This window comes from Myotis myotis, unplaced genomic scaffold (assembly GCF_014108235.1).
Source record: "Myotis myotis isolate mMyoMyo1 unplaced genomic scaffold, mMyoMyo1.p scaffold_m19_p_9, whole genome shotgun sequence".
In the NCBI taxonomy this organism is placed as follows: Eukaryota; Metazoa; Chordata; class Mammalia; order Chiroptera; family Vespertilionidae; genus Myotis; species Myotis myotis.
The window spans coordinates 6,302,431-6,322,312 of NW_023416401.1; the positions used below are offsets into that span (position 1 = coordinate 6,302,431).

Below are 19,882 nucleotides of genomic sequence, written 5' to 3' on the forward strand. Positions count from 1 at the left end.
GTCGTGATGAAGTCACTCCTATGAGCCCACACCTCCGGGGTCCAGGCTAACGGCAGGAGCGGCAGCCCTTGCGTCCCCGTTCGTGGGAATTCTGTCGCTCAGTTCAATGGCACTAGGAGCCTGCAGCCAGGTCCCCGACGCTTTGTAACGGGTACAGTCTCTCTCCTCCTGTGACAGAGCATCTGGGAGGCTCAGGCTGTTGTCAGGTACCAGTCACCAAGGAAGAGGAAGACAAACTGGCCCTTCACATGGGCTCCCAGCTCTCCCAGGGGAACTGGGGCGGGGGGACCCGGCACCCTCAGCCCTTTAGGTAGATGTGCAAAGAGCGAAGACACTGGGGGATTCAGCCCTTGGTGGACGGGCGTGAAAGTTATAATTGAAGATGCACGTTTTACAAAACAATAGCACCTCGCTGGAACTTACCTTCTCCACGCCATTGGCTTCATTCGGACCACCATGAAGGACCTCTGATGTACATGCTGCACTCCAGCCCCAGCCTTACTTGGCTACATAGCAATCCTATCAAAGCCTCCGATACTATTCCCACAAAACCCAAAGCATAAAGCAAGCACTTAAAGCAGGTCTGTGTTTCTTCCGAGTTAAATATGAGTGACCTGAAGAGCCAGTTACTCATGTAAAAATGAGGCATAAAAGATCAATTCATGCCCATGGCCAGTGTTGCCGAGTGGTTAGAGCATTGGCACAGGCACTGAAGGGTCTCGGGTTCGATTCCCGGTCAAGGGCATGAACCTGGGTTGCAGGTTCGATTCCAGGCCCCGTTGTGCAGGAGGCAACCAAGCAATGTGTCTCTCTCACATTGACGTTTCTCTCTTTCTGTCTCCCCACCATCTCCCCCTCCCTCAAAAAAAAAAATCAATGGAAAAAATATCTTCTGGTGAGGGTTAACAACAAAAAGAATAAATTCTTAAATCAGATTTAAATAATCAAATGAAACATCCTTGGTTTTGCTAGTTTGCTTTCCCCTTGTTGGAATAAATTATTAGACTGGCTGTGGAGACTTGGGCACCTTAGGCTCTTTCTGAGTACAAGTATGGGTTATCAATTTTGTGGTAAATGTAGGCACACAATACCATTTCCTGCTTTAAAAACTGCTAGAAGTTAATGATGCTGTTCAGAAAGTTTATAAGGTTTCGCAATCATTGTTTTAACACAGAAATCTGTTTATTAAACCCAACAAAACAAAATTATACCAGCCCTCAATTTTTGAATTTTCATTTAAATAAGCAAACTCTAAATCCACATCTTAAAAGATGTTTGTGCATCTATGTATTTCCAAAATACTCATATTTCAATAAGATTTTTCACATTATGTTCACCAACAGTATCACAAAATTTTTTGTTTTTGTTTTTTGTTTACATAACTTGTAAGGAACAGTTGTTCTAGAAACACTAGAAGAAAAAAGCATAGCAATGTCCACAGTTACAAGAAAAAGTGCACATTACTTGGTCACAATCACAGTCATTACTTGAAAAACTATAACAAGTAGATAAGAAATTTCACTGATGCCTAAACGTATCAAAAACTGAAGGACATAAATTTTACATAAAATAAGGCAAAGTTCAGGAATGCGCAAAGAACTTTTAATCCAACCAAAGCTAAACAACAGAAAAACTGTACGGGAAGCATTAACTGATGTACTCCCTACATCGCTTAAAAACAGGCTCGCCTCAGTGCACAAAGAAAACTCCCTTCACGTGTACCCAGCGCTACAAAATCAGAAGGAAGGGCAGAGGATGGGGCCGAGGAGGGGCCAGTCATTTAAGCTGCCACTGCAGCCACCGAGAGTCCCTTACATCATGTTGACCCAGGACTGTAAATCATATATGTCATATCAGGAGAGGCAATGGTCTTTTTGGAAACTATGTCTGAAATGGAGAAATGAAAATTAAACTACACGAGTGCAAATTTTCAGATTGTCACTTGCAACCTCCTAAAATTGACATCTACATCCAGGTGCTGCTGGAGGGATGCCCGTCAGACAGAGCAGTGGCTATGTGGGGTGAGCTGCAGGAAACCAAGGTGTGACCCCCCATCCCCGCAACGATATGTCTTTTGAAATATTAAACTGCGATGAAAGCCTCTACGGCAAAGCTGCAGTGTTGCTTGGGGTCAGCGTGAGTGCAGGCTTCTCCTGGAAGAACTTCCTGATATGACGATGTAAAGAACATAGGCCAGGGTGGTTTTTTTTTCCCAGCATCAAGTGTTATTTTTGTAGAAAGAATTTGGAAAGAGGAGAAGGCAAAGGGATGTGGAAAAGGTACTTACAGTAGTTTCTCAAAACAGTTTTCTTTTAGGACCTATGAAAAAGTTACCAAAGTAAAAATGACCATTTTGAATGAAAAACAAGTTTCCTTTTTATAAAAATTACATATATATATATTTTTTAAAATACAAGATCCTTTTCATTGTTATAACCTGGAACAAGAAATTTTGGCTTTGTTTTCTTTTTCGCCAGATCCTGCAGCTTTCAGTCCAATGAGTCAGTAGCAAATCCCACTAATATCTCAGTTGGATCTGGAGCTATTCTTTATACCACAAGCCTCTTCCATTTTATCCTTGAAGTAGGAATCTACAGCCTTTTTTTTTTTTTTTTTTGGCCCAGTTATGCTGACACGAAAACGAAAAGCAGCAGGCCGGACACACAGCATCTCAAGTACTTCAGAGGCCAGAGTTCCTGTGAAGCACCTGACTGCATCACACTACGGACCCAGGACAACATGGCAGAATGGAAGTGTTTCCCTTAAGACTGTGCGGTCGGGCCCTCTCTGCTGGGAAGCCAGAACGCCATTAGTGCAAACGGAGACCTCGGTGACGAGGCGCCTCCTGAGTCAGTTCTGCTGTAAAATGAGATTTTCCAGCTCATCCGCGGAACGCAGCAAAAACGCAGCGGACTCTCGGTACCCGGCCACCAGCTGCCGCACGGCGTTGATCTCGGTGGGACTCAGCTGGGGCCGGGCGCTGGCGCTGCTGGAGGACCCCGCGCTGGGCGCCAGCTGCCTCTTCATGCTGAGATCCGTGGGCCCTGGGGAAACGGTCACAGAGTCAGAATGGTTTTCACTCTGGTACTTTGAACATAAGCAGAATTCGTTGTTGACGCAATTCATGTGCTCCTTCAGGAGAAGCTGCTGATACCTTTAATCAAAGGCATCTCAGCCCTGACCGGTTTGGCTCAGTGGATAGAGCGTCGGCCTGCGGACTGAAAGGTCCCAGGTTCGATTCCGGACGAGGGCATGTACCTGGGTTGCGGGCACATCCCCAGTGGGAGGTGTGCAGGAGGCAGCTGATGGATGTTCCTCTCTCATTGATGTTTCTAACTCTCTATCCATCTCCTTTTCTGTGAAAATCAACAAAAATAAAAAGGCATCTCTCAGGCCCGGCCGGTGTGGCTCAGTGGTTGAGTGTCCACCTGTGAACCAGGAAGTCAAGGTTCCATTCTCGGTCAGGGCATGTGCCCGGGTTGCGGGCTCGGTCCCCAGGAGAGAGCGTGCAGGAGACAGCTGATCCATCATTCTCTCTCATTATTAATGTTTATCTCTCTCTCCCGCTCCCTCCCTCTCTGAAATAAAATGTGTTTTTTTTTAAAGTTACCACTCAGAAAGACGAAAGAGCAACACTGATGCAAAATGGGCGGCTGGGTGTTCTCTGGGTGTAATTTCTGGCAATCACCTCTCACGGTGGAAAGACCTTTTCTTTAACGTGTGCCTTTTAGAAAATTCACTGTCGGGTCTACCTCCCACAGGTAGAAGTTTCTCTGACGAGTACATGACGCGGCTCACAAATGCTTTTCATTTGCTGTTTGTCAGATGATTAGACCCCGCCAATCCAGACGCATAAACACCCCGGCTGTAACGCCAATGGTGCCGCGTCACTCATCACCGAGAGGGAACGGGGAGCTGGGGAGCATGTCACGTGTTTAAGTTCAACTTGTAAGGCGCAACATGGACGCGAACCTGGGTACTTTTTCCTTCCGGACCAAGGCTTGCTTCCGTGCGGGTGACTATGACTAAACATGTGGACACAGAGTGAAGTCTGAAGTGTGCAATAAGCAAATGATCAGTACAAACAACGCCACAAAGACCCTGGGCTGGGAATACTGGTTTAGATCCTGTTCACGTCCCTTCTGTATTTATTTGCAAAAACATGTGTCAAAACGTTTTTCTTAACATATATTTAAAGCGAGTCAGATAGCTCTGCCTTCTGACATTTTGTAACTTTTTACTGAATCATTTATATTTCATCATGTCTCATGCATGTGCCCCGTCTTTATCCAACCACCTGCGAAGGACACTTCAGTTGCTTCCATGTCTTGGCTGCTGTGAATAATGCTGTGAAGAACACAGGGCTACATAGATTTTTTTTTTAATTTAAATTCTTTATTGTTTAAAATATTACAGATGTCTCCCCCCCATTGACCTCTCCCCAGCTGCTCCCCCTCCCCCCCCACATATGTAGATCTTTATGAGTGTTTTCCAATGTTTCGGGTTGACACCTGGAAGAGGGATTGCTGGGTCACATGGTAGCTATTCCTAGTTTTTGAGGAGCCTCCGGAGGGGCTGAACCCATTTCCGTTCCTACCCGAAGTGCAGGCGGGTTCCCTTTCTCCACACCCTCTTCAGCACTCGCCTCGTCCTCAGGAGAACAGCCATTCCAGCGGGCGTCCAGTGAGGTGGTCTCTCACTGTGGTGGCCATTCGCGTGTCCCTAGAGCAGGTGAGGCTGGGCATCTTTCCATGTGTCTGCTGACCCTCTGGACGCCCTCGTGGGAAGCGTCTGTGCAGGCCCGCCCATTTGTAAATTGGATGGCTTGGTTTTTGTTGAGCCGTGTAAGTTCTTTGTATATTTTGGATATTGACCCCCTTATCAGAGGCATTGTTTGCCTTTTGGTTTTGTTGTCAGGTTTTTTTTGGGCTGTACAGAAGCTTTTTAGCTTGATGTAGCTTGATTCATTTATTTTTGCTTTTATTTTCCTTGTGTTTGGGGTTAAGTTCACGAAAACCACTCTGAGACCAAGGTCCATACATTTAGTGCCTATGTTTTTTTCCTATATATTTTACTATTGTCTTTAAACCATGCTGAGTTCATTTTTGCGTATGCTATCACATAGCAGGCTAGTTACATCCCCATTTTTCCAACATTTATTGAAGAGTTTTTTCTTTCTGCATTGTATGTTTTTTGCTTCTTTGTCAAAAATTAGTTTCCCGTGTGTGTGGGTTTATTTCTGGGCTCTCAATTCTATTCCATTGGTCACAACGTGGATGGATCTTGAGAGTATGATGCTGAGTGAAGTAAGATGAAAAAGGACAGCCGTACGATTCCACATGATTTCACTATATATGTGGGATATATAAAGCAGAAAGCCACAGTGAACAAACAAGCTCACAGACAACAGTATGGTGGTTACCAGGGGGCACAGGGGTGGGAGGAGAATGAAGAAGGTAAAAGTGGTCAAATTGATGGCCACGGAAAGAGACTCTGGGTGGTGAATATACAATGCAATATACAGATGGTGTATGATAGAATTATGTTATTAACCAATGTTGCCCCCAGTAAATTTAATTACTAATTTGTAGTTTTTTAAAGATCTTTAAATCAGACATTTGTGTTAAGACCTTTTATATCAATTCTTGTTTGATTATTAATAAGACTTTCTTATATAGCTAAAGGTAAGAACTGTGACAATGAACACTTAATTGCTATAATTATTAAATTTTCAGCTGGTAATAGATGTGAAGTCTTTGAATATAACTAAGCACTAAACTAAAGGCACGCTCAAAATTGTAATGATTCTGTAACTTGAAAGTATTTCAACAGATTTTTCTAAAGACAGAACTTTTCAGAGAATGGTATTCCTTTCATGAATTAAACCAGGGATGTTATTTTATCCTTCTAGTTCTCCTTGAGGCATGGAGATAGGTCAAGACATGACCCCGTCCACCCTCTCCCCTGAAGGGAGAAGGCTTCTGTCAGCCAGGAGGCAATGGTCCCAGGAGAGAAATATTTTCACTAGGAATTTAATTAGGACAGAGAGGAGACGAGCACACAAGAACTCTGACATCTGAGAGAAACTTATATACATGTCTGTTCTGGCCTTTCAAAGCTTTGGTCATGCAGCAGCAGTTAGCTTCCACTCGTTCATGTTATAAAATCGTGATGCTCACATAACAAGCTGGAAGGGCCAGAGGTAGGGAGGTCGCACCTGCAAACAGAGATGACTGAACAAGCATCCAAACAAATCGTTAACAGCAATCATTCCCCCACGGATACCAAGGGATGACTATAATAATAAAAGCGTAATATGCTAATTAGACCAGACATCCTTCCGGGTGTCCTTCCAGACAAAGCTGCAGCAGGTGGGGGCCGAGCCCCTTGCATGAATTTCATGCACTGGGCCTCTAGTATTCAAATAAAATAACCTCTCTTACCCCAAAGAGAACTGGAGCCCTGGTCCCACCCTGAGCATCATGAGCTACTTAAAAATTTTTTTTTTTAACTTTCAGGAATCCCAGGACCATGCAAATCTTTATGAAAGAAAACGGAAAGGGTTTTGCTCTCAGCTCCGTAGGTCTCTAGTGTCTGGCTGCCTGACTGCATCATTTGAAGGTGTACCATTTTGTGATGGTTTTGCTGCCAAGTTGCTGTTAGGTGCTCTAACTGGGATTGAGAAAGGTGGGATTAGGGCTCCAGTTCTCTTTGGGGTAAGAGAAATTATTTTATTTGAATATAGCCACCCCTTGGTATCCGTGAGGATAATTCCAGGACCTCTGAGGATACGAAAATCTGTGATGTCCAAGTCGCTTATATAAAATGGCATAGTATCTGCGTACCGTTCCATACACTTTCAATCATTTCTGCATTACTTGATACCGGATACCATGTAAGTGCTATGTAAATAGTTGTGCTGTATTGTTTAGGGGAAAATGACAAAGCCGGTGTGTGTTTTGTACAGATGCAGCCCTCATTGGCCTACCTATGCAGGAGATGTCGGCAACAAAACTTTTTCTGTCTTCAAATCTTTCCCATCTGGGTTGGTTAAATCTGTGGAAATGGAGTCTGGACTGCAGTTTATGGATTACTCTCCACCTCTGGCTCAAGGAGATAAACTTCCAAACGAAGACAGGGCTTCCACTTTTTTACTCAGATCACTATTAACACAGGCAACTCTATAGGTAGCTCAGTAATTTAGTAGCCATCCACACCTGTGACTTTGTTTCCTGGAAGAAAGTTGACTGCTTTTGGATCTACAGGCTCAGGACTGCATATATAAATGAAAACCATAAGAAATTATTTTGGATGAGTGTTTATTCAAAACTTCCAAGTTATTAGACAGGGAAGCAAAAATATTCACAAGTGGACAAATTATTGCCCACTTCTCCCCTCAGAGCCGCTCAACATCTGGGCGGGGACAGCAGAGCAGGATGACGGCCCGTTTTAAAGCAGGTGAAACTGAGTCCCGACAGGTTCACTGGCTTGTCCGAAGCCCTAAGGAGAGCCTGGCCCTTTGTCCTGCACTGCCGTGGCCCAGCTCGGAGGAAACGTATTAGGTAGAGAAGGTGGGCTGCCCCTGAGGAAGGCAAGCAAAGGTGTGGTGTGTAGGGACGGCCTGCTGGCTGGAGCGAGTGGTGATCGGGCTGTTTATTTAAAAATGTTCAAGAGACTACAAGAGGCCAAGGGCCCAAAGATGCCCAGGTTTAACACGAGGTCACACTGAGGTGGCGGCTGTTGGTTCGTTCATGGCTAGAGCCTCAATTTGATCCTGGTTGTCACTGCCCCAGCCATCCCTCTAGTTGGGTAGCAGTGGTTTCCTGACTCCCAGCATCGGCTATAAAAGTCTGCAACATCCTTCTGGCAATATGCTTTGAAACCAGGTCCCCCGATGATCAGCTTGGGGGACGCTGGGTAATCTTGGACTCATAAAATGGGTGTGGAAGTGTTTCCTCCGCTTCTATTTTGTGGGTGAGTTCGATGGAACTCACCAGGGAAGCCTGGGCTTTTGTTGGAAGATTTGGTTACCGATTCAATCTCCGTACTAGTAATCATTCTGCTCAGATTTCCTATTTCTTCATAATTCAGTCTTGGTCGATTATGTTTCCAGCAATTTATCCATTTTCTTCTAGATTGTCCAATTTGTTGGCGTATAATTATCCATAGTAGTCTCTTATGATCCTATATATTTCAGTGGTATCAATTGTAATGTGTTCTCTTTTCAATTTTGATTTTTTGAGTCATGTCTTTTTCTTAGCAAGTCTACGAAAGTCTTAGAGATTCTGTTTATCTTCTCAACATGCTCAGTCTCTATTTCATTTACTTCTGCTCTGGACTCTGTTATTTCCTTCCTTCTACTAACTGTGGGCTTTCTTTTTCTAGTCCTTGAGTTGTAAAGTTCACTTGTTTGAGGTAGGCATTTATTGCTACAGAATTGCCTCTTAGAAGTGCATTGCAGATTAGTTACTTCCACTTAAAGGGGAAGCTTTGCAATTGAACAGTGAAAACTATTTTGAAAGATGGGAATTTACTTATGCCCTTACATCAAGGACCAGAAAACACTGCTGAGCCTGTAGTGTGTGCTCAGTAAATATATCAACTAGAAATTTGTGTGGGAAGTTTATAAAACAGCTAATCGTTACTTGTGATCAAACAACGTTGGTCATCAGCGAAATAACTTGAGCACAGCAAAAGCTTCACATAAAAGCACTGTTCTGCCTTGTAGTTTTAGATTAACTTAATCAAGAAACTTCGTCATTTCTGTAGCAAAATTTCCAAAGCCATTCATTGTTTGTTAATAGTGAGAACAGTTCTTTTCAGTCTTAGCTCTGACCTGAGAAAAATTGCAATACAACTTTACCATGATGATCTGATTCTATTTCTGACAAAATTTCATAGAAGTGATGATGAAATTAATGAGAACAAATGAAGTTGACACTACTGCTTCAACAACACATGATAGATGCAAACGTTTTCTACAATTTACCTGCTGATAAATAGTTCAAGGAATTACCAGCTGCCTTATGTTTTAACAAACTTTGTAAATTTGTCCAAGCAAGCCTATTTTTGCTTCACCCTTGTTAGCAAAATCTACTTCAGGTTGTACTGAATTTGTTTTCTTCCTTAACTTTGAAAATGGATTCAGCTAAATTGTTTCATTCATACTATTCATAGATGCTAATTCTTCTGTCACTTCAAACTCAGAGTAAACAAGAGATTCGTATCAATAACATCTGAACTTATTTAAAAAAAAGGAAAACCACTTGAAATCAGTTGAAGTGCTTTTTAAAATTGACTATTGATATTGTCAATATCTCAATTTCTTCAACTATTCAAGCAGTTTTTGTCATAATGCTAACAAAACAAGTTTGTTTTCCCTGGACACATTCCTTCAGCCACTGTGAGCAAACAATTTAATAAACTCACCATCGGTAGGCATATGACTTACCCTGCTTGACTAATCCATGAACCACTTGTAAACTTACTTTGATTGCAGGCTCATTTTATATTTTGATCAGATGTTTAATAGAGGTACTTTATCAATATTTTCATACTTTTCTGCCGAAGGGTGAAAAAAGTAACCGTTACTCAGCATTGAGGCAAGATCGCTAATGCCTCTGGAACACCCAACACAAGGCCTGGGTCAGAGTCAGCATGCTCATGGCTTGCATTTATATTCGCAAGTGACTGCAATATAATTTGGCTAAAAAGGCAGTACTGTTCTGGATGATAGGGTTACAGAAGCACCACAAAATGAGCACTGTGCTTTCCACTTCCTTTTCTTCTCCCCTCCTTTAGATCTGTTTGTGGAACGTGATTACTTAGTCCTTCAAGTTTGAGTAAAACTCATTTGTAAACCATTTGGGTCTGATTTTTTAATGCATAGAGTTTTTTTTGTTTTTTAAAAAATATATTTTATTGATTTTTTTTACAGAGAGGAAAGGAGAGGGATAGAGAGTTAGGAACATCGATCAGCTGCCTCCTGCACACCCCCAACTGGGGATGTGCCTGCAACCAAGGTACAAGCCCTTGACAGGAATCGAACCTGGGACCCTTCAGTCCACAGGCCGACGCTCTATCCACTGAGCCAAACCGGCCAGGGCTGGATAGAGTTTTACAATAATGATTCAATATGTTTAATCATCAAAGATCCATTTGGAATAGCTATTCCTTTGTGTATTGGTCAATGATATACTTTTAAAAGATAATGCCATATCTAAAGTGTCAGGTACGCCAGCACAAAGGTGTAAACATTTTTATTTGTTCCTTTACTTGAATTTCTATTATTTTAAACTTCCTTTATCTTGGTTCATCTTCTCAGATGTTTTTTAAATCTTTCAAAGATTCTGCTTTTGATTTTGTTGATCTTCTCTATTCTTTGTTTTCTATTTAATTTCTCCATTTATTTTCTTCTGTAGTTTGCACTTTCTGTTTCTAACTTCTTGAGTTAAATGAGTAGCTTCTTAATTTTCTAATGTGAGTACCAAACCAGTTTTCTGTCCCACTAATTACAAATATTTCTGAACACAATGCTATCAGTATATTAAGTCTTTGGTTGTCATCAGTTGCTTAAGTGGTCAACATGTTAGAAATAATGTGTATTACCAGATAGTCGGGGTAGGTTCTAGATATAACCAGATTACATTTAAATTATTTTTTCTGTCCATTAGTTTCTGAGAGAAGTGTGTTGAAAGTCAATGGCTATGATTGTGGATGTGTCATTTTCTTCTTGTAATTAATTAATTGGAGGTTATGTTATTGGGGCACATAGTTTCTAGACAATTGTGACTTTCTGAAAAATGATTTCCCTTCATTATAAAGTAACACATCTTTTATACACCAAAGCTTTTTTTCTTCAAAGACCATTTTAGCATATATATGCTCAAATATTTCCTTTACTCTTGGAAAATTGTTTTGTATGGGTCTATTTTCTCAAATTAGAGCTACATTTTACTTATGCATCTGTCCCTTAACAAATAATAGATTACAACAGAACAAAACATGGAGTGATCCCAGGCCTAATAGTAACGCCATTATTAGGGGTTTGAGTGGGAGAGATGGTCAGATGCTACAGTGCAGTGGAAATGTTTGTCTCCTCTGAGGTCTATGTCAAACTGAAGCCATCTTTAAACCCATTTAGGTCTGCTGTAATTCTAATGACTGTTCGGTCAAATACTTTACTCCTCTCCACTTCATCACATTTACCCTTCTCTACTTAAAGGCTGGTTAATCAACATTAGGTTACCAAGGAACAGGGTGTTTATAAGGTAGGTAACAATATGCTGGTATCCGTATTCTACAGACATTTAAGAAAACACAAAAAGCAAGATACAGATCGCTGTCAAGGCCAGATAGCTGATTACGGCATTATGCCGGGAGAGAAGGCGAGTATGTAGGTCCTTCCTCTCCTCTCCCCAATTATGTTTTATTTCTAGAAAAACTAAAAATCAAACAGACAGCAATTATAGGTAAAGTTACAGCACCATCATGAGTGTTTACTTTAGATTATAATAGTCAATATCCCAAACATTTTAAAAAATTACACACCCGATTGTCCTGAGACAAATTTAGCTGAATCTTCATATACCTCAAAATGTAAATATCTTAGACCTGTCTCTAAAAACCCATCTATTAAAATGTTCCTTTTCAGGTCCTTCTGTATTTCATCTTGTTATTTCATTTTTCACATCTAAGTGTATCTTATTCAGAGAAAAACCATAAACATTTCAATGATTTTGTTCTCATCTCACTGGCTGTCTCTACACAATCAATTTGGAAAGACTCAGTCCTTTCCCCCATCGGCCTTCCTAGTTGTTCGTCTATTTATATTTGCTAATTTCTGGCACTCAGCGTGTGGCCTTCCCATTTGACCTCCCAATTCAGTGTTTTGCAGAGTCCTGGTAAATCATTCTGATGAACTAGGATGATCTGAAAGTGAGTCACTTTCCCAGTAGTCTTAGAGATTTGTGAGGGGAAAGACTCTTAGCAGGCTTCTTTCTGCATACTTTTGGCTTGTGGGAAAAATACAAATATTGCAGTAAAGAAAGAGAGGAGTTAGCTTCCGTTGAATCAATACTACTACATGAGAGCACAATCAATTCTTATATATGTACTTATAAGCCTATATAGTTTTTTGTTTTCAAGCAACAGGAAACAGTTCCTAAAACCAGAAAACAAAAGTGTTCATTCCTTGGTTTTCAGAGAGCTCAGACTCAGGTTCTACCTTTCTGGACCACTATTAGTTTTATCTTTCCAATGATTCCCACAGATGAATGGGAACTATAGTAACAAGGATCAACATACGATAAAAACCTCCAGAATATCCTCAGTAAAGATCAGAGATTTGTTTTATTCTTTTACACTTTTATTTTTGTTCCATTTTTATGTAAGCCTAATGGTAACCTCAAAGAACCTATAGCAGATTGACTAACAAATGAAACAGAGCATACCACTTCAGAAAATCACCAATTTACAAAGATAAACAAAACAATCAGGAATAAGTTCGTAAGTCCTCACCTATAATAACTCTGATAATTCTCACTTCCTAGACTAGTAGAACATTCTGAATTCCCCAAGAGAGCTCTTTCCTGAGTAGCAGAGGGCTGGTGGGGCCAAATTTAACGGACACGTTCAGTCATTCCCAGAGGACATGCCAAAGGGAGTTGTGTAAGGAAAACAACAAGCCAACCATAATGAACTCATGCACCTGGAAAGTCCTGAATGGTATACCAGCAGGCTCAAGAAGGAGTCTCCTTTTCATTCCCCTGCTTCAGGGAGAAGGCACAACTCAGAATTCTCAAAAAGATCTGCAGTACATAAAGATCCCTTTTACTGGAGAGAACAGGCTTTTAGAAAGCTGATGCCAGGAAGAGCTGGCCGATATTGAGCTGCAAAGCCAATGCCATGCGCTGGCAGTTCAGGGTAAACACAGGGCGCTCACCTCTCCTTTTCTCAGAGACCCTTGACCTACAGAAATAGGTGAAAGATTGAGGGATCCCGAAAACCCGAAAGATGCTGCACTCATTTTCCTTTAACATTTCCAGCAAGTGAGTAACATCAATTCCAATCATTAAAAGTTTGGGTTTGCTTCCTATAAACGTCAAGGATATTCTTTTTAAATGTGTTTTGTCAAATTCAATCTAAAAATGGAAAGTCTCACATGTGTGCCCTCAGGAAAACAAAGGTCAAGAAGGACTGGTTTATAGGAAACTGATGATATTGGAATTGTCTTAAATGCTATAGGTTTGGCATACAGAAAGCCGAGACATATGAAAACATGCTCAAAGTCACTAAACATCTGAGAGATGCAAATAAAGACAATGCACTACCATCTCATACCTGTCAGAATGGCTACCATCAACAAATCAACAAATGACAAGTGCTGGTGAGGATGTGGAGAAAAAGGAACCCTCGTGAACTGCTGGTAGGAATGCAGACTGGTGCAGCCACTGGAAAACAGTATGGAGTTTCCTCAAAAAATTAAAAATGGAACTGCCATTTGACCCAGTGATCCCACTTCTAGGAATATATCCCAAGAAATCAGACAGGATATATGCACCCCCATGTTCATAGCAGCACAATTTACCATAGCTAAGATATGGAAACAGTTTAAGTTCCCATCAGCAGATGAGTGGATTAAAAATCTGTGGTACATCTACACAATGGAATACTACACAGCTGTGAAAAAGAAGGAACTCTTACCATCTGCAACAGCATGGATGGATCTGGAGAGCATTAATGCTAAGTGAAATAAGCCAGACAGAGAAAGATACATATCACATAGTCTCCCTCATTTGTGGAACATAATGAACATAAACTGATGAACAAAAATAGATACAGAGACAGAGAAGCACTGAACAGACTGTCAAACCTCGGAGGGAAGGCAGGGCGTGGGAGGTAAGAGAGCAACCAAAGGACTTGTATGCATGCATATAAGCATAACCAATGGACACAGACACGAGGGAGAGGTCTGGGGGGGAAAAGGAGATGTATGTAATACTTTAATCAATAAAAAATTTTAAAAATGCTAGAGGTTGTCTCCCATCAACCTTGGAAAGTTTTGCTTATGGTTTCCAGAGGCATGAACAAAACATGACCCAGGTTGTTGGCCTTGCAAAATGAGCTAAATTGAGCCTTGTTTGTATAACTGGACTGTTTGTGTCTCCATTTTTTAAAACAGAATCTGACTGAACTCTCCTCTTTACAGTCCCTGCCCAGACTCCCAGCGACTCACCTGTAGCTTGCTACCATTTGCATGTTCTGAATTGCTATTCCAGAATAAACTCACTTTTTTAGCTTGCTTTAGGTCAATAGTTTTTAGTTTTACAAATCCCAGCCAATGTCAAAGAGGTTTTAAATACCTATATTACAACTTATTTGCAATTCTTAAAATCCTAAAATAACTGAAACCAAAGGACTTGTATGCATGCATATAAGCATAACCAATGGGCACCAGGGGGGTATGGGGGGGGGTAAGGACACATATGTAATACCTTAATAAAGAAAAATAATCTGGTAAGATAAATGGAAAAAATAATCTTTAAGTGAACTCACTGATAAACTTACCCTGACCAATTTCAGTAAAACGGTGGGGAGAAGCCATTTATAGTGGATTGAAGAGTGAATGGTTGATGAGAAGTGAAGACAGTAAATGAACAGAAGCACTTCTTTGAAAATCTCAAGTGAGAAGTGATATTTCCGAATGCTGGTGCCTAGGGACAGCACTGTCCGTGTACAATGCCAGCTACGCATCATGGACCAGCTCTGGGGGGTGGGTGAATCTTAAGGCCAGGCCTCCTTCAATTCCTAACTACCGGCCAGGATCCAAAGAACCTTTATAGCCACAAATCCTGAACGTTGGTAGGGAATAAAGATAATGAATGTCAAGATTCAGGCAAACTAGCAGTTGCCATACAAATGTTAGTTATTATGGTCATTATTCCTACACTTTGGTCTTGTTAGATTTCCATCAGCCCAGTGTATATCAGAGTTGAAAAAAAAATTGAGAAGTCTGCCCAGTGGAGCTCATGGCAGGGAAAGCTCAGCAGTTGACTTACGTCTTATGCATATAATTTACACTTGAGATCCCGGGGATCACACAGCGAACCACAGCTGCCCCCTGTAAACGGCTCAGTGTGAACTTCCCGATAGGAAGAAAGCAGCCCGGAGTCCTATGCAATTGGATGTGATCATAACTGGAGGGTTGGCTGCTTGCTCGCTTCTCACTTCAGTTGGGTAATTTGAATAAACTCTTCATGCAAATTGCAACTGCTGTCATTGTGATAACACTCCCACTTAAAAATCTGGGTTGTTGGGGGCAGACTCTTGCCAGCTCTAAACAAATGGAGGTTGGCTAATGGAGGGTTTGAAGGGCACCCTTTTCAGGCTACCAGGTCTCTGCCATGGGCAGACTTTTCCTACCGCCACTGTGTTCAAAATTATACAACACCCGGGAGCCGTCCTCTTTCATCCACAGAATCCGTCTACTCAGCTTAGTCTTTCTTCTTTCCTGATTCCTTTGCTTTATCAAAGAGAAGCCCTTCACCCGGCCCTCCAATATACATAAATAATTCTCTTTGTGGCTTTTTGATTTGGGGCACCACATGTTCTATTTTTTAAAAAGGTATTCATTATGTCACTACAGTGGAGCACTCATATGTCTGGCCTTATTCAGGAGACGTCACCGTGAACGAGGCAGAGTTTCAGCTTTGAAGGAGTGCATAGGGAAAATATTTGAAAACATTTCGCAAGTCAGTGAGTGAAGTGCTAGAATAAAGGCACATGCAGGAAAGTGACTCATCTCCCAAAGGGTGGGAGGTAGCCAGGTGAAGTTTCACAGAGGAAGTGCTATTTAATCAGAGTCCTAAAGGATTTTGAGATGTAGACAAGAAGAGGACAAATGTTTTATCTATAATTGATCTGTCAGTTTCTTGAGGTCAGTGATTCTGCCTTCCTCAACCTTGTTTCTCAAAGTAGTGGCTATAGACAGACTGTTATCAGTCCACTCAAAGTTCACTTACAGAAAGCTAATCTCCAATGTGATGGGATTTGGAGATGGGGTCCTTAGGAGGGAGGTCAGGAGAGTGGGGCCTTCCTGAATGGGATTAGCGCCCTTACAAGTGAGACCCTGAGAGCTCCTTTCCCCTTCACCCACGTGGGCACACAGTGCAAAGACAGCCATCTAAGAACCAGGAAGCAGGCTCTATCCAGGCACCTGCCCATGGACTTCTCGGCCTCCAGAATTGTGAGAAATAATGTTTGTTGTTCAAGCCATCCAGTCTATGGTACTTTTATTCTAGCAGCCCGAACAAACTAACAAAGCACCCATTACAGTGATTTGAACACGAGGACCCAAAAATACTTGTTAAATCCAAACACTGTTACGTTTCCTTTCTCATTCTGCCTTTGCATTCTTCTTGAACACAGTACAGTCTGCAGGGCTGATGTTCCTATTACACTGGCTTAAAAGGTCCTGCAAGCACCATATCTCCTTCAATCTTTGTCCTACTATTTATGCTGCCTGCTAGGGTCCAGGGGTTCCCAAAGGTGTGGATGGAGTCAGTGAAGAACCTTTTACACGGAGACAGCGTTCAGAACTCTCTAGCTCTCTTTAGTCTCCGTGGATCTTCCTGTGCCAGGCTGAGGCCACAAAGATCCTGAGGCAAGCTGAGCCTTTATTTAATAGTCAGAGGTAGTGGTTACCAAGGTTACACTGTTCTTGTGAGTGTCACTTGTTTTGGCCACTTCCTGCACTTCCCTCAGCCCATTAGCTTCCCAGATAAGATCCAGAGAGCCTCATAAGGTCAAGCCTAATTATGCTAAGAGGACTGTGCCCTCTAAGCTGGGAATTGTTTGTGACTTTACCAACAGTTCAGTCCGAGGCTTAACCCTATATCAGCTCCCCACAGCTGCCACTGCCAATCCACATCATACTTCCCAGTTTTTCTGTTAATGGTTTGAATTCTGGTGGTCTTCATCTGCTTTATACATTGTCAGATGTATAGCTAATTCAACTTGGTCTCTTAAAAGTTGTTGCTCCCACAATAAAAAAGAAAAGGAAGAACTCATGGCCACGGACAACAGTGTGGTGACTGTGGGGTGGGGTGGAACAGGGTACAGGGGGGATAAATGGTGATGGTAAAGAAAATAAAGAAAATAAAGAAAAATAAAGAAATATAAATGCTAAAAAAAGTCCTTGCTCCCTTCTACACTTTTCAGACATCTCTGCAAACTTTAAAGTCAAGAATTCTCACACTTAGGTTAACTGGAGTTGTTGGCCTTCAGAGATGATGTTGGCATGTCATGTAATGCTCATCGTCTATATCCTGCTTAGCTCTCAAGATTTATGTATATGTGTGTAGTTCCTTTCTCCATGGCTCCACATGTGTTACAGGGAATGACTATTCTGATGTCTTAAAAAATAAAAAAATAAGCTAACGATAACATTTTTTAAACAAAGTCAGAATGTTTGGGGTTCCCAGAATCTATGAAGGAAGTCCCCACATAAAGGCAATCCTGGGCCTGATCAATCAGGCTGCCTTTCTGTTCAAACAAGCCCCCCCCCCCCCCCAAAGACATCAAAGTGGCGAGAGCCAGCACCAGTGCGACAGGCAGTGAGGTCTTGAGAGGAAAGGTATTTAGAGCTCCTTTTTAAAGGCTACAAGGAAATAGGTCAGGAGAAGAGCTGGGCGATTTGCTCAAGGTCACACAGGTTGACTTTGTGAGTGCTTAGTCAATACATCTTTTGGCTTTTGCGTGATGAGATAAAGATCCCTTAAGGATACAATAAAGAACAACATTGAACAACTCAGACCGTCTGCTGGGAAAAGTCAGGCGTAGCAGGATAAGCAGGACGCATGCAGCAACTCACAACTGAGGTGGCTCTTTGTAACTCAGTGACAAGCCCAAAGTCATTGCCCAAACAAAAAAAGGCAAAACAGCAGTCTTAGCAAATAACTGCTTTTGACTTAAACTGAAGAGAATTTCTTTAGTTCACATTTGAGAAAAGACTCTCGCTATAGTAGCAAGGGGAAGGGTTCAGTCCATATTGGGAAGGAGCTCTAAATTCCTAGCTCTTTACCTTTTTCATGAAAATGCAATGCTTTCTCCAACTTACTAAATAAAGAAAAAAGAGTGGGGTGTTAAACATGTATAGACCCACATGAGCCTGTGCTCAGAAGAGCTCTAAGCTTTGTTTAATGCTCTGTTATCAGCATCTTGAAATACTTAATGTTAAAAAGGCCCACATATTCATTTGACATTGGGCTCCCAAAATTACTTAGCCATTTATGGATCAAAGAAAAATTACATTGGTTGTATTTGAGTAGAGGTGAGCAATACTCAATTTGTTCCATACTCTTCTATATGTCACTACCATGTCCAAAGCTTTGCCCACTTACCTTCATTTTCAGTACTACCACGCTAATCCAAATTACCATTGTCTTTTCCTGATATTCATAAATAACTAATATTAGGCAAAATAAACTTAAAAGTGATAAAGGATTTTTTACAATGATAAAAGAGTGAGTCCATTAAGAAGATACACCAATATCAATACCTAACAACAGAGTCCCAAAATAAAGGAAACAAAATTGTCAGAATTGAAGGCAACAGTAAACAATTCAACAATAGTACTTGAAGGCTTCAATACCCTTCTTTCAATAATGGCTATAAAAATTAGACAGATGGTCAACAAGAATATAGGAGATTTAGACACTATAAAACAACTAGGCCCAATACACATTTACAAAATGCCCCACCACCAACAGCAGAATGCACATTATTCCCAGGTACATTCTCCATGAAACATGAAACATTCTCCAGGACAGACTATGATCTGGATCACAAAACAAGCTCCAATAAACTTGACAGGATTATAGAAATTATATGAAGTATGTTGTCTGGCCACAGTGGAATACAACTAGAAATCGGTAACAGAAAGAAATTTGGGAAATTTACAAGTATGTGGCAATTGAGCACCATACCTAAACAGCCAATGGGTCAAAGGAAATTAGAAAATTCTTTGAGGTGAATGAAAACTAAAACACAACGTACCACAATTTTGTGATGCAGATACAGCAGTGCTTAAAAGGAAGCATATAGTTGTAAATGCCTGAGAAAAGAAGACTTCAAGCAAATGTCTTAACTTTTCATTTTCCACTGGAAAATAAGAGCAAACTAAACAATGTAAGGAAAATGAAGAAAATAACATGAGAACAGGAATCAATGAAAGAGTAGAAAACAATAGAGAAAAATCAATGAAACCAAGAGCTGTTCTTTGAAAAGATGGCCGCATTTGACAAACTTTATCTAGAATATCACCAAGAAGAAAAGGGAGAACACTCAAATGACTAGAATTAGAAACGATAGCGGGGCCATCACTACTGACCTTCCAAAAATAAAAAGGATTACGAAGGAATACTATGAATAACTACGTCAATAAATTAGATAATTCAGTTGAAATGGACATATTCCTGGAAACAAAGTTCTCAAGAGGAATCGGAGAATATAAGCAGACTTTATAGCAAGTCAAGAGACTGAGTTAGTAATCAAAAATTTCCCAGAAAAGCCCAGGCACAGGCCACTCCTGAATTCTACGAACATTTAGAGTATGAATATCACACCTCACAAACTCTTCCAAAACAGAAAAATGTAGACTCACGTTTTAATGAAAACATTCCATCTACAGTAGCATCACACAGAGAAATATTTAGCAGTAAAAATAAAAAGTGTAAATTGATAACTGAGCAAGGAAACGTAATTTGGATTATAAAATACTTGCTTTAATAAAAATTCCTTAAACAGTAAAAAAAAAAAAAAAAAAAAAAAAAGTAAAACTTGTATTATAAACTAGAGGCCCGGTGCACGAAATTCATGCACT

At 41.0% G+C, this 19,882-nt stretch overlaps 1 protein-coding gene across 4 annotated transcripts in view; it reads right to left on the reverse strand.

Moving 5' to 3' along the window:
- Nucleotides 1-2,599: 2,599 nt before the first annotated feature.
- NOL4 (nucleolar protein 4) overlaps nt 2,600-19,882 on the reverse strand; it is a 219,247-nt gene continuing 201,964 nt past the window's right edge. For 2 of the 4 annotated variants that reach the window (XM_036323664.1, XM_036323667.1), the window contains one exon: nt 2,600-3,044. In XM_036323664.1, the coding sequence (XP_036179557.1) occupies nt 2,851-3,044 (194 nt within the window). In that variant the 3' untranslated portion in view covers nt 2,600-2,850. The remainder of the gene's footprint in view (nt 3,045-19,882) is intronic. The other 2 variants (XM_036323665.1, XM_036323666.1) reach the window with 1 other exon arrangement.